This window comes from Sus scrofa, chromosome 2 (assembly GCF_054392235.1).
Source record: "Sus scrofa isolate SSC_HxYL_T2T_F1_AM1 chromosome 2, Sscrofa_HxYL_maternal_Yorkshire_Landrace_v2.0, whole genome shotgun sequence".
Taxonomy (NCBI): Eukaryota; Metazoa; Chordata; class Mammalia; order Artiodactyla; family Suidae; genus Sus; species Sus scrofa.
The window spans coordinates 15,507,446-15,519,609 of record NC_139384.1 but is presented as its reverse complement, the minus strand read 5'-3'; the positions used below and the strand labels follow the sequence as shown (position 1 = coordinate 15,519,609).

Here is a 12,164-nt window from a genome sequence, read left to right as displayed (position 1 = left end):
CCTTTTCATGTGACCATAATTGTTATGGTTATGTAATGCCATTTCAGAGAAAATTATATTTCATTGACAGACATATTAATACATACTGAGAGACTCATACATGCGGACCTAGTTCAACATATTGGAATTTCCAGTTTTGAATAACTATATGGTCCTGTGTTCACTGAAGGTCTATTTTCATTTTGTCTCTCCCTCACCCTTGGATCTTTCCTCCCCAGTTTTCCTACTAATCATGAATCCTCAGATACTCCTGAAAAGCATTGAAATGATGATCCTAGTGGTTGAGTATATTAGTCAGAGAATCAGAAAAAAAAACCCCAAAAATCAGATGACAGTATTCTTTCCCCACTCTCAGCTTCTTGATCTGAGGTTCATTTCTTGGCCCATTACAAGTTTGTTTCCTCTAATATCAAGTGAGAATATTCATGTGCGCTCAGCTATGATGGCTATTGATTGAGGAAACATATATGAACATATGCATTACATGCTGTGGAGAAAGAACCTTCACTTGTTTTTCTGACTCTATGGATGTTGTCATAGGAAGAATGTCCATATTCAGCAATAATACATAAAAGCATTTACCATGTAACCAACTGGGGAGGATTCCTCTCCAATTTTCCATTAAAAGAACTACAGCAGAATCATCGTATGCATAACAGTGGATCTCAGGGAAGGATCTTCCTATCAGACTAAATAGTGTATGGTTTAAATCGCTTAATAATCTCCTTTATACCTTTGCATGTGTGTGAGGTGTGTTTAAATGTTGCATACATCTCATGATTCGTCTTGAGTGTTTCAAATGGGTCTCTTGGCCAAAGAAGGATATCTGGTGTAGAGAGCTGAGTGGTACAAATACATTTTATAATCTTGTGTTTTTTATTTGTTAGGGTGTATTAATGATGTTCAACAACTTTCTCTTGAAGAGTGGGGAAAGATATAATGCGTTATTATTCCCTTTGAAAAATGTTGAAAAATCAGGATCATTATATATGTAAAGTAACAATCTGTAGTCAGCATCAGCACTATTGAGAACCTTACCTTCTGGTCTTGGGTGATATTAATGATACTTGAGAGGGTTCACAACTAATCCATCTTCACAATGACCTCCTTTTGGGATAAGTACCTTTCAATATCAAAGACCTGACACAAGAGGAAAGAGAGTCTTCAGATAATTCCTTATTACATCGACAATAGATAAGTAAGTCATTTTTACAGTCTATAAATATGCTTCTAGCCTAGCGCCTCAAATGGTTTGCACAGAAAACCTGGGAGTGGAGTTTAGAATGGATTCCTTTGGTTCACCATGGAGCAGTGAGCTTCGATGGATGGCTCTGGTGCTATAAGCAGGAGGCAGAGTGTGTGGTAGAAACACATCGAAATGCGCCATTCCATCCTTGATGCATCGTGCTCTGGATGTGTAAAGAAACACAGAAACAGAAGACATGTTCCCATGCCCTGCATGGATCCTTAAAGAGGTTTCCACAAAAGTTCGAGGCCCTTTTCCTTAGAGCTGCTATTTTCTCTCCCAGGAATTAATTACCTTCTTTGATGGAAAGGCTTTGTCTTCGAAGCAGGTATGCTGGAGAGACAGGTTGGAAGAGCCCATAATCTTCTGTGGGGAATTGTATTCCCTGCCCTTGGAAACAAACCCTGTGAGTCCCCTTTCTCTGTGTGAATCTGGGTATCTGAGCAACTTGAATGTCATGTGTGTAGCAAGGATGGCATAGTTCCAGTGTGAGGCTCTCTGATGTGGTTAACCTGTGCCCTCATGGCAGAGAGAGAATTCTGTCTTCTTTCAATATGACAACCTTTTGTAGAAAACCTAGTATTTATTCCGTGAGAGCTAGAGCAGTGAGGGTGTAAAACTAATGACAGAGATTTAAAAGTACTCATATTCAGAACCTCTTTTTCACATTCACCAGAGCCCCTTGGAAGAAAAGAACAGTTCTAAAACAATTTCAATTTTATCTCTGGTGCTTTGGTGATGGTCAGTATGGCACATTAGGCAACATTAAATATGTGGAATGATATCTAAGCACATGAAGCTCATTCTAAATTCAATCACAAGGGACATTTTGGTTCCTTTGTTGGCATTTTACTTTTAGTCATTCTAGGAGATATTCAGTGATAAATTATGGAGGATTTAGTTTGCTATCCATGATGACTAACTATATTGAACATTTTTTTTAACTGTCATTATAGGTATATTTTTTTGAGGGGGAGGGTGTTTCTTTTCATGTTCTTTGTAAAATTTGTAATTAAGAAAATAACAAAACAAAGCAGGAGTTCCCATTATGGCTCAGTCATTAATGATTCTGACTAGGAACCATGAGGTTGCAGGTTCAATTCTTGGCCTCACTCAGTGGGTTAAGGATTGGGCTTTGCCATGAGCTGCAGTGTGGGTCACAGATGTGGCTTGGGTCCTGTGTTGCTGTGGCTCTTGTGTAAGCAGGCAGCTACTGCTCCGATTGTACCCCTGACCTGGGAACCTCCATGTGTTGCGGGTGCAGCCTTAGAAAAGACAAAAAGACCAAGAAAAAAAAAATAATAATAGTAAAAATAAAAATAACAACTCCTTAGTTCCCTTTCTAGCTCAGTGTGTGAGGAACCTGACATAGTGTCCTTGAGGATGCATGTTCAATCCTTGGCCTTGCTCAGTGGGTTAATGTCCTGGAGTTGTCATATATAAGCTGCGATTTAGGTCTTGAATGTGGCTTGGATGGGGATTCTTGTGCCTGTGGAGTAGGCTGGCAACTGAAGCTCTACTTTTACCATCAGCCTGGAAACTTCCATATGCCACAGGTGTCCAGAAAGAATGGGGCTGTGGGCTGTCAGCAGCCCAGACACACAACAGCTATTCCTGGGTGAATTAGGGCCCAGTGCAGGAGATCTGACCAGAAACAGCCGTGTCCACCCCATTCTGCATCATCACTGGCAAAGCTCAAGCCTCCAGAATCCTTTTATACCTGAATCATTACACTAACCTCCTTGCTTCCATCTGCTGCCTGTGATACTTCCTTCAACTTAGTTTCCATAGTGAAGCCAGAATTATCATTCTAAAAGTCAAAACGAACTTCATCATTTTCTAGTTTAAAACTATGTACGCTGGACAATTTCCCTGGAGTACTTAGCATTAAGCCTTCAAACAATTACAACACCCTCGTTAACCTTCTCTGTTCCTGTCTCTCCAACTTCAAAATGTGCTCTTGTCCCTTTTGGAGCTAAGTGTCTAGCATGTTGCCTGCCACACAGTGGACATTCAGGAAACAACTTTTGAATAAATACTTGATTTAACAAGTACAGGAATATTTAATTTATTAGGACTTATGCATTCTTTTTTTTTTCTTTGCATCTTTTCTAGGGCCACACCCATGGCATTTGGAGGTTTCCAAGCTAGGGGCCTAATCAGAGCTACAGCCGCCAGCCTATGCCAAAGCCACAGCAATGCAGGATACGAGGCACATCTCCAACCTACACCACAACTCACAGCAATGCCAGATCCTTAACCCACCAAGTAAGGTCAAGAGTCGAGCCCACAACCTCATGTTTCCTAGTCGGATTTGTTATCCACTGCGCCACAATGGGAACGAAGACTTATGCATTCTTTTATTCACCTGCTGACTTTTGATATATGCTCCATCTCTCAGCAACACTGTTACTCTCCCTGATGCCTATTCATTCTTCTGAGTGTATTTTATCCACTGCATCCCATTCTGATCTCTTTTCATCCTGAAATTTTTTCTGCCCCACCATTTCTGTGTTGTGTGTCTTCCCAACAGACTTTGAGGACACACTCTGCTTCATTCTCTTACAGGTGATACCAGTGTGATGTGATGTTCTGCTCCCTTGTCGGGGTCTGTCTGTGAAAGCATCCCTCAGGTTTTTCTTTATTCAGTCCTGAAGCCACAGCATCTATGAATGTTCCTGCTAGAATCCTTGGACTCAAAGTATGTGTTGTTTAATAAATGAAGGATGGAAGCAATGAATGGAATGTATTTATTCTGAAATTGCAGTTTGCATACATGAAGGTACATCTGTCAAGCATAGATTTTCATGATGTCATGTTACCCAAAATCAAACCGATTAACAGAAAAATACAGGAAAAACAGGCCACCTTCATGGTGAGGCGAAGTCTTTCTAGGAGGAGGGAGAACCTCAGGGTAAACTGCTTTTTCATAGAATGACATACTCGTTTATGTTTTTCCTTATTCCTAGTTTAAGCAGGAAGAAAAGCAAATGGTAAGGGATCTAAATAAAAGTCTCAGATGAAGGTAGAAAGAATTTCCTAGGTTTCGGTAGTATTTTTGTCCTATGTTTTATTACATTTTTCCCTCTTTGTATTTACCTTTATTCATTTGTTAATTATTAGAAAGGACAATTTATTCTACTTGTTCAAACTCTTGTTTTCCAGTGGGCACATATTTACGAGTATGACTGGTTTTTATTGTTTGTCTTTTTCCTTTTTCTTTGACTACACCTGTACCATATGGAAGTTCCCAGACCAGGAATTATATCCCAGCCACAGCTGTTACCTATGCTATAGCTGTGGCCATGCCTGATCCTTTAATGCTCTGAACTAGGGATCGAACGTGTGCCTTCACAATGACACTGAACCGCTGCAGTCAGATTCTTTACCTACGCTATGCCGGAGTGGATGCTCCAATATGATTGTTTAAAATATTGAAATTCATGATAAAATATTACTTCCATAAATTTAATAACATGAAATTCCTGTCAAATGAAATACCATCTTATTTGAATAATCCCTTCTTCTGATGGATTATCAGCGGAAGATGGTCACAAAGACAATACAAAATGCATCTGAGTGATAGAAGGACATTTGGAAATATGATGTAATATTCATTATTCATGCTTTTAGATTAAGTGGCCCGTATCTTTTATATTCACAAAGGAGTTTCTTAACACAATGTTATGGAAAATACATAACCATAATCCATGATAGTTAAACATGTGCAAATTTACTAATAAAATGATTAGAATTTAGTTTTATGTATTCAACCAATTATATAATAGCATATATGCTAACAGATATGTATAGTGCAACATATCATACATATTAGGATATAAATGAAAAATATTTCTTCCTTTGATGATATACATGTCAAAATTTACTTTTTTGGTTACACAGGTATATGGTCCAGCACAGTCCCTCAGTCCATCTCTATAAATGGTGACTATTCTAGGCATGTTACCTTTTTGTCATCATTTTCCTGACAGTGTATCACAGCAGTTAAGATCATAGTCTCAGCGATCGGTTATATTTTGATGACTGGTTCTTCAATATTTCTGTTTTGGCAGTTACTCATTTCTGTTTATATCCTCAGCTGTTAATGATGATAACAGGAGTCCCTAGCTAACTCTTAGGATTGTTACAGAAATTATTCCTAAACACCAGTATATACTTCTATTGCATTTGTCTTATTTAATTAAAATAAAAGCTTTGAATCCATATATATTGATAAATTTAGAGAAAGTGTGTCCCAATTTGATAGAATTTTCCAAATATTTAGAGAATAGCACTGGGCTAGCTTCTGTTCCACTTCATTTCCTTGTACCCAATTTAACTCCTCACCACAGAATCTATGCTTCGTAGTGATTTTATTTTTATTTATCTCTTAGGTCTTTTTTGCCAAGATTAACAAAAATCTCCTTATGACCCTTGCCCCTCTTCACTCACATTTGGGCTCTAGGCACATTTATATTTCACTTGAAATGGCTTTCCTACTAAGCAATTTCCTAATGGCATTTTTCAGCTGGACATTTCTCAATGTTTAAATTATGGGAGTTATCATAGTGTAGAAGACAGCAACTGCTTTATCAAAGGGTAATGTAAGTGCTGGTCGCATGTACTCAAATATGCAGGGCACAAAGAAGATGACAACTGCTGTGATGTGGGAGACACAGGTAGAGAGGGCTTTGCGTCTGGCCTCCAAGCTTTGGGTCCTAAGGGTTAAAGGATGAGTACATAGGAGCCAAGCAAGAGTAGGAAGTTCAACATAAAGATGAATCCTCTGTTGGCAGCAACAAAGAACCCTAGAGCGTGGGTATCAGTGCAGGCCAGATCAAGCAAAGAGATCAGGTCACACATAAAGTGATCTATGACATTAGGGCCACAGAAGGGCAATCTGAAGATGAAGAGGATCTGAATGAATCCATGGAGAAAGCCTCCCAGCCATGACACTCCCACCAGCAGGCCACATAGCCTCCAATTCATGATGGTTGCATAGTACAAGGGCTTGCAGATGGCCACATAGCGGTCGTAGGCCATCACGGTCAGCAGGATGATATCAGCCCCTCCAAAGAAATGTTCCCCAAAGATTTGCATCATGCATCCATGGAAAGTGCTTGTTTTCTTGTCATGGATTGAGTCTACCACCAGTTTAGGGGTATCCACACAGGAATAGCAAAATATTCTCAACAAGATATCTCTAGTACTCTTGTGATGGTCAGTATGGCACATTGGGAAAGATTAAACATGTGGAATGATATGTAAACAGAAGACGTGCATTCAAAGTTCAAACACAAACAAAGCTCTACATTCTGGTCCCTTTATTTTACCTTTAGTCTTTTTAGGAGGTATGCAGTGATCACCTACTGAGGTTTAAATTTGTTTTCCCTCATGACTGCTATCATTGAACATTTTTTAAAAGTATTGTTTGAGGTATATTTGGGGTGGAGGGAGTTTCTTTTCATGTGCTTTGAAAGTTTAAAAATAAGAACCCCTTAGTTCCCGTTCTAGCTCAGTGGGTTAAGAACCCGACATAGTGTCCCTGAGGATGCATGGTTAATCCTTTGTTCAGTGGCTTAATGTTCTGGTGTTCCTGCAAGTAAACTACTGTTTAGGTCTGAACTGTGGCTTGGATGGGGATTCTTGTGAATGTGGAGTAGGCTGGAAGCTGACGCTTTGATTTGACGTTTAGCCTGGCAACTTCCATATGCCCCAGGTGTCCAGAAAGAATGGATTGTCAGCAGCCCAGACACACAGCAGCAATTCCTGGGTGCAGTGGGGCCCAGTGAATGAGATCTGACCAGCAGCAGCTGTGTCCACCCCATTCTGCATCATCACTGGCAAAGCTCAAGCCTCCAGGATCCTTTTACACCTAAATCATTACAGTAAAAGCTCTAGCTTCCCTTTTGCCACCTGTGATGCTTCCTTCAATTTAGTTTCCACAGAAGCCAGAATTATCATTCTCAAACTCAAAACTAAGTTCAAAATTTTCTAGTTTAAAATTATGTATGCTGGAAATTTTCCCTATGGTTCTTAGCATTAAGCTTGTCAATAATTTTGAGACCCTTCATTACTTTCTCTGTTCCTGTCTCTCCAACTTCATAATGTACTATTTTCCCTTTTTGAGCTAAGTTTGCAGCATACAGTGAACGTTCGGGAAATGATTTTTGAATAAATAGTTGATTTAACAAGCACAGGAATATTTAATTTATTAGGACTTCTGTCTTCTTGTATTCACCTGCTGACCTTTGATATATATTTCATCTCACAGCAATACTGGTACTCTCCCTGTTGCCTTTTCATTCTTCTGATTCTGTTTTATCTGTTGCATCCAAGTTTGATGTCTTTTCATCCTGAACAGTTTTTCTGACCCACCATGTCTCTGTTGTGTGTCTTCCTAACAGACTTTTATGACACATCGTGCTTCATTATCTTACGGGTTATAAACTGTGATATCACTTTCTGCTCCCTTGTTGGGGTCTCTCTGTGAAAGCAGCACTCTGTTTTTTGTTTATTCAGTGCTGAAACCCAGGAACTCTCGATGTGCCTGCTAGAATCCTTGGACTCAAATTGTGTGTTGTTTAATAAATGAAGGATGGAAGCAATGAATGGCATATATTTATTCTGAAATTGCAGAATTTGCATACTTGAAGGTACATATGTCAAACATAGCTTTTCATGATGTAATGTCACCAAAAAGCAAGCGGAATAACAGAGAAATATAGCAAAAACAGGGCACATTCTTGGTATGATGAAGTCTTGCTAGGAGCAGGGTTAATATCAAGGTAAACTATTTCATCATATAATGACATATTCAGGTTCAATTTTTTCCTTATTCGTAGTTGAAGCAGTAAGAAAAACAAATTGTGTTTTCTGAAGGGATATAATTAAAATTCTCAGATAAAGGTAGAAAGAATTTCCTAGGCTTAAGTACAGCATCTCTGTCTATATTTTATTTTATGTATTCATTTTTATACTTATGTTTAATCATTTAACCATTTCTATAAACCCCAATTTATTGTAGTTCACTGTACTCTTTTTTTAAACTGAGCCCATAATTTGAGTATGAGTGTGTTTTTTTTTTTTTTTTTTAATTTCTGTACCATGCACAGCTGTTACCTAAACTGCAGCTGCAGCAATGCCTGATCCTTTAATTCACTGAACTGGGGATTGAACCTGTGCCTCAAGAGTGACACTGAGTCACTGCAGTCAGATTCTTCACCTACTGTGCCAGAGTGGGAACTCCAATATGATTGTTTAATAACTTGAAGTTCAGGGTAAAATAGTATTTTAATAAGTTTAATGACATGAAATTCCTGTCAAATAAAACATCATTTTATTTGACTCATCCCTCTTTCCGATGGATTCTCAGCATAAGATGTTCAAATGGACAAGACAAAATGATTCTGAGTCATATTCATTACTCATGCTTTAGAGATTAAATGGCCCATATCTTCGATATTCCTAAAGAAGTTTAATAATGCACAGTTAGAGAACATTCCCAACCATAAACCATGATATTTAAACATGGGCAGATTGACTAATACAATGATTAGAATTTAGTTATATTAATCATATATATGCTAACAGGTATGAATATGTAGTGTAACATATCATACATATTAGGAAGGTAAAGGAAAATTATTTCTTCCTATGATGATATCCATGTAATAATTGCGTTTATTTAAAGATATGCCTATGGTCCAGCACAGTCCCACAATCCATCTCTATGAATGGAGACTCTTCTAATCCTGTTAATTTTTTGTCATCATTTCCTGACAGTGTATCAGAGAAGTTAAGGTCATAGTCTGAGTGATCAAATGTACTCTGATTACTGGTTCTTCAGTATCTCTGTTTTGGGACATACTCTTTTCTGTTTGTTCCCTCAGCTGTGAATGGTGATAACATCAGTGCCTACCACACTCTTTGGATTTTTACAGAGATTATTCCTAAACATCAGTATATATTTTTATTGCCTTTATGTTGTTTTATTACAATAAAATCTTTGACTCCATATACACTGAGGAAGTTAAATATAGTCATCCCCAAGTTGAGAGGGGTTTCCCAATATTTAGAGGAGTCCTGGGCTAGCTTTTTTGCCCCCATTAACTTCAGCCCATTTTAACTCCACATCTGGCAGAATCTATACTTTGTAGTTACCTTATTTTTCTTGATCTCGTAAGTCTTAATTGCTGAGATCAAGAAAAATCTCTTTATGACCCTTGCCTCTCTTCACTCAAATTTGGGATCTAGGCACATTTATATTTCACTTGAAATGGCTTTCCTACTAAACAGTTTCCTAATAGCATTTTTCAACTGGGCATTTCTCAAGGTGTAGATTAAGGGATTTAACATGGGAGTTATCATAGTGCAGAATACAGCAACTGATTTATCAATAGGTAAAGTAACTGCCGGTCGCATGTACTCAAATATGCAGGGCACAAAGAAGATGACAACTGCTGTGATGTGGGAGACACAGGTAGAGAGGGCTTTGCGTCTGGCCTCCAAGCTTTGGGTCCTAAGGGTGTGAAGGATGACCGCATAGGAGCCAAGCAAGAGTAGGAAGTTCAACAGACAGATGAATCCACTGTTGGCAGCAACAAAGAACCCTAGAGTGTGGGTATCAGTGCAGGCCAGATCAAGCAAAGGGATCAGGTCACACATAAAGTGATCTATGACATTAGGGCCACAGAAGGGCAATCTGAAGATGAAGAGGATCTGAATGAATCCATGGAGAAAGCCTCCCAGCCATGACACTCCCACCAGCAGGCCACATAGCCTCCGATTCATGATGGTTGCATAGTACAAGGGCTTGCAGATGGCCACATAGCGGTCGTAGGCCATCACGGTCAGCAGGATGATATCAGCCCCTCCAAAGAAATGTTCCCCAAAGATTTGGATCATGCATCCATGGAAAGTACTTGTTTTCTTGTCATGGATTGAGTCTACCACCAGTTTAGGGGTATCCACACAGGAATAGCAAGCATCGATGAAAGAGAGATGAGCCAGGAAAAAGTACATGGGGCACCCGATTAATGGGCTGGTAGTGATGGTGACTATGGTGAGCACATTTCCTCCCAGAGAGACAGTGTAGATGACCAAAAACACCACAAGTATGACTTTCTGCATCTGTGGATTCTGTGTGAGGCCCAGTAGAATGAACTCTGTTACATTGTTCCTAGTCTCCATGTAGTTCATGTTATTGTCAACAATATTACCTGAAAAAAAGGTGATTTCATTTTTTAGCTCACTCTTGAGATTATTAAGCCTTTCCATCTAAAAAATATCAAATGCCTTTATTCCACTGGATTCTAAATTCTTATAAGATTTTCCTTGAGAGAGGAAATTTGCTCTGATTCCTTGTATGTTGTTTAATTGTGAATGTATGAGAAAATGAGAGTAATACTGTCAGTTTGAGAACAGAAGTGTTAATATATTAGAATATGAGTGTTATGGGAAGGGGGACTTGAGAGAGAGAGAATCTTGTGGACAAGTCAAGTGAAGAGATTTGACATGGACATTGATGAAGTGGGCTGAGGCTCAGTCTGGTACAGAATGCAGAAAATTAACTTTAAGCATGTAATTCAATGTAACAAGACATTGTTAAAGGGAAAGTGATGAAAAGGATATAAGAGACGGCATCTGCTAACAGTAAACGTGTTAAAACATATCCTTCAGGCCAAAAATGTTATAAAACCTGATAAAGATAATTTTAATAATTTATTTCTTTTGTCATGGTGTAATAAAAATAACGTGTGCATTGTATTGATCTTGGTAAAGAATTTTATATGCTGTATAATATAAAATTGACAGAACCATGTAAACCATTATAATGGAAAAAAATGAAAACCATGTAAAAAAAGGAATTTTATTGATGATTATTAATGGGAATATACATGATAGTATTGACTAAAACTTAATTCTCTCCTACTATACTTCAATAAAATTAGTTTCCGTTAGCTTAATGAATGCTTATTGCACTCTCATTATTTTTTTTTTTTTTTTTTTTTTTTTTTTTTTTTTTTGTCTTTTGTCTTTTATTTGTTGTTGTTGTTGCTATTTCTTGGGCCGCTCCCGCGGCATATGGAGGTTCCCAGGCTAGGGGTTGAATCGGAGCTGTAGCCACCGGCCCACGCCAGAGCCACAGCAACGCGGGATCCGAGCCGCGTCTGCAACCTACACCACAGCTCACGACAACGCCGGATCGTTAACCCGCTGAGCAAGGGCAGGGACCGAACCCGCAACCTCATGGTTCCTAGTCGGATTCGTTAACCACTGCGCCACGAAGGGAACTCCTCATTATTTTTTTTGAGGCATTTGGTTAATCCTCATTACAAACCTATGAGATGTTCACCAGTATCATTTTTGTATTTACTTTACACACTAGGGTGTTAAAGCAGAGAGAAGTTAAGCATATTAACAAAATCAGGCAGCAACTAAAGGGCAGATCTAAGATTAGTTCAGAGTGTACATCTTATTTAATTTTCATCCAAATTCTTAAACTGTGGCCTATATTGTTAGTTTAAAATAAACACTGTTGAACTAGTCAACTCCGTTGGATGTGACCGTAATACTTATGGTTACGTTAATGCTCTTTCAGAGGCAAGTATATATGAATCCATTTCATTGACAGACATGTAAATACACATACACACAGACCAAGACCTATGCACACAGTTCAACATATTGGAATTTCCAGTTTTGAATAACTATGTGGTCCTGCTTTCACTGAAGGTCTGTTTACCTTTTGTCTCTCCCTCACCCTAGGATCTTTTCTCTCCAGTTTCCCCACTAAGCAAGAATCCACAGATGTTTCTGAAAAGTGTTGAAATGATGATTCCAGTGGTTGAGTATATTAGTTTGAGAATCAGAAAAAAAAAAAAAATCAGAAAACAAAATTGTTTCCCCGCTCTCA

General features: G+C 38.5%; 3 protein-coding genes across 3 annotated transcripts in view; 1 reads left to right on the top strand and 2 right to left on the bottom strand.

Moving 5' to 3' along the window:
- LOC146405189 (olfactory receptor 1165-like) overlaps positions 1-12,164 on the top strand; it is a 458,625-nt gene that overhangs the window by 174,036 nt on the left and 272,425 nt on the right. The window lies entirely within an intron of this gene.
- Positions 5,972-6,346, bottom strand: LOC146405209 (olfactory receptor 4C46-like). The gene has a single exon (XM_085011658.1). It carries the CDS (start codon positions 6,344-6,346, stop codon positions 5,972-5,974), a length of 375 nt encoding a protein of 124 aa, XP_084867784.1.
- LOC146405208 (olfactory receptor 4C46-like) lies at positions 6,307-12,147 on the bottom strand. The gene is made up of 2 exons (XM_085015196.1): positions 11,543-12,147; positions 6,307-11,231 (listed from the first exon to the last, which is right to left on the bottom strand). Exon 2 carries the CDS (start codon positions 10,523-10,525, stop codon positions 9,509-9,511), a length of 1,017 nt encoding a protein of 338 aa, XP_084871322.1. The 5' UTR covers positions 10,526-11,231; positions 11,543-12,147; the 3' UTR covers positions 6,307-9,508.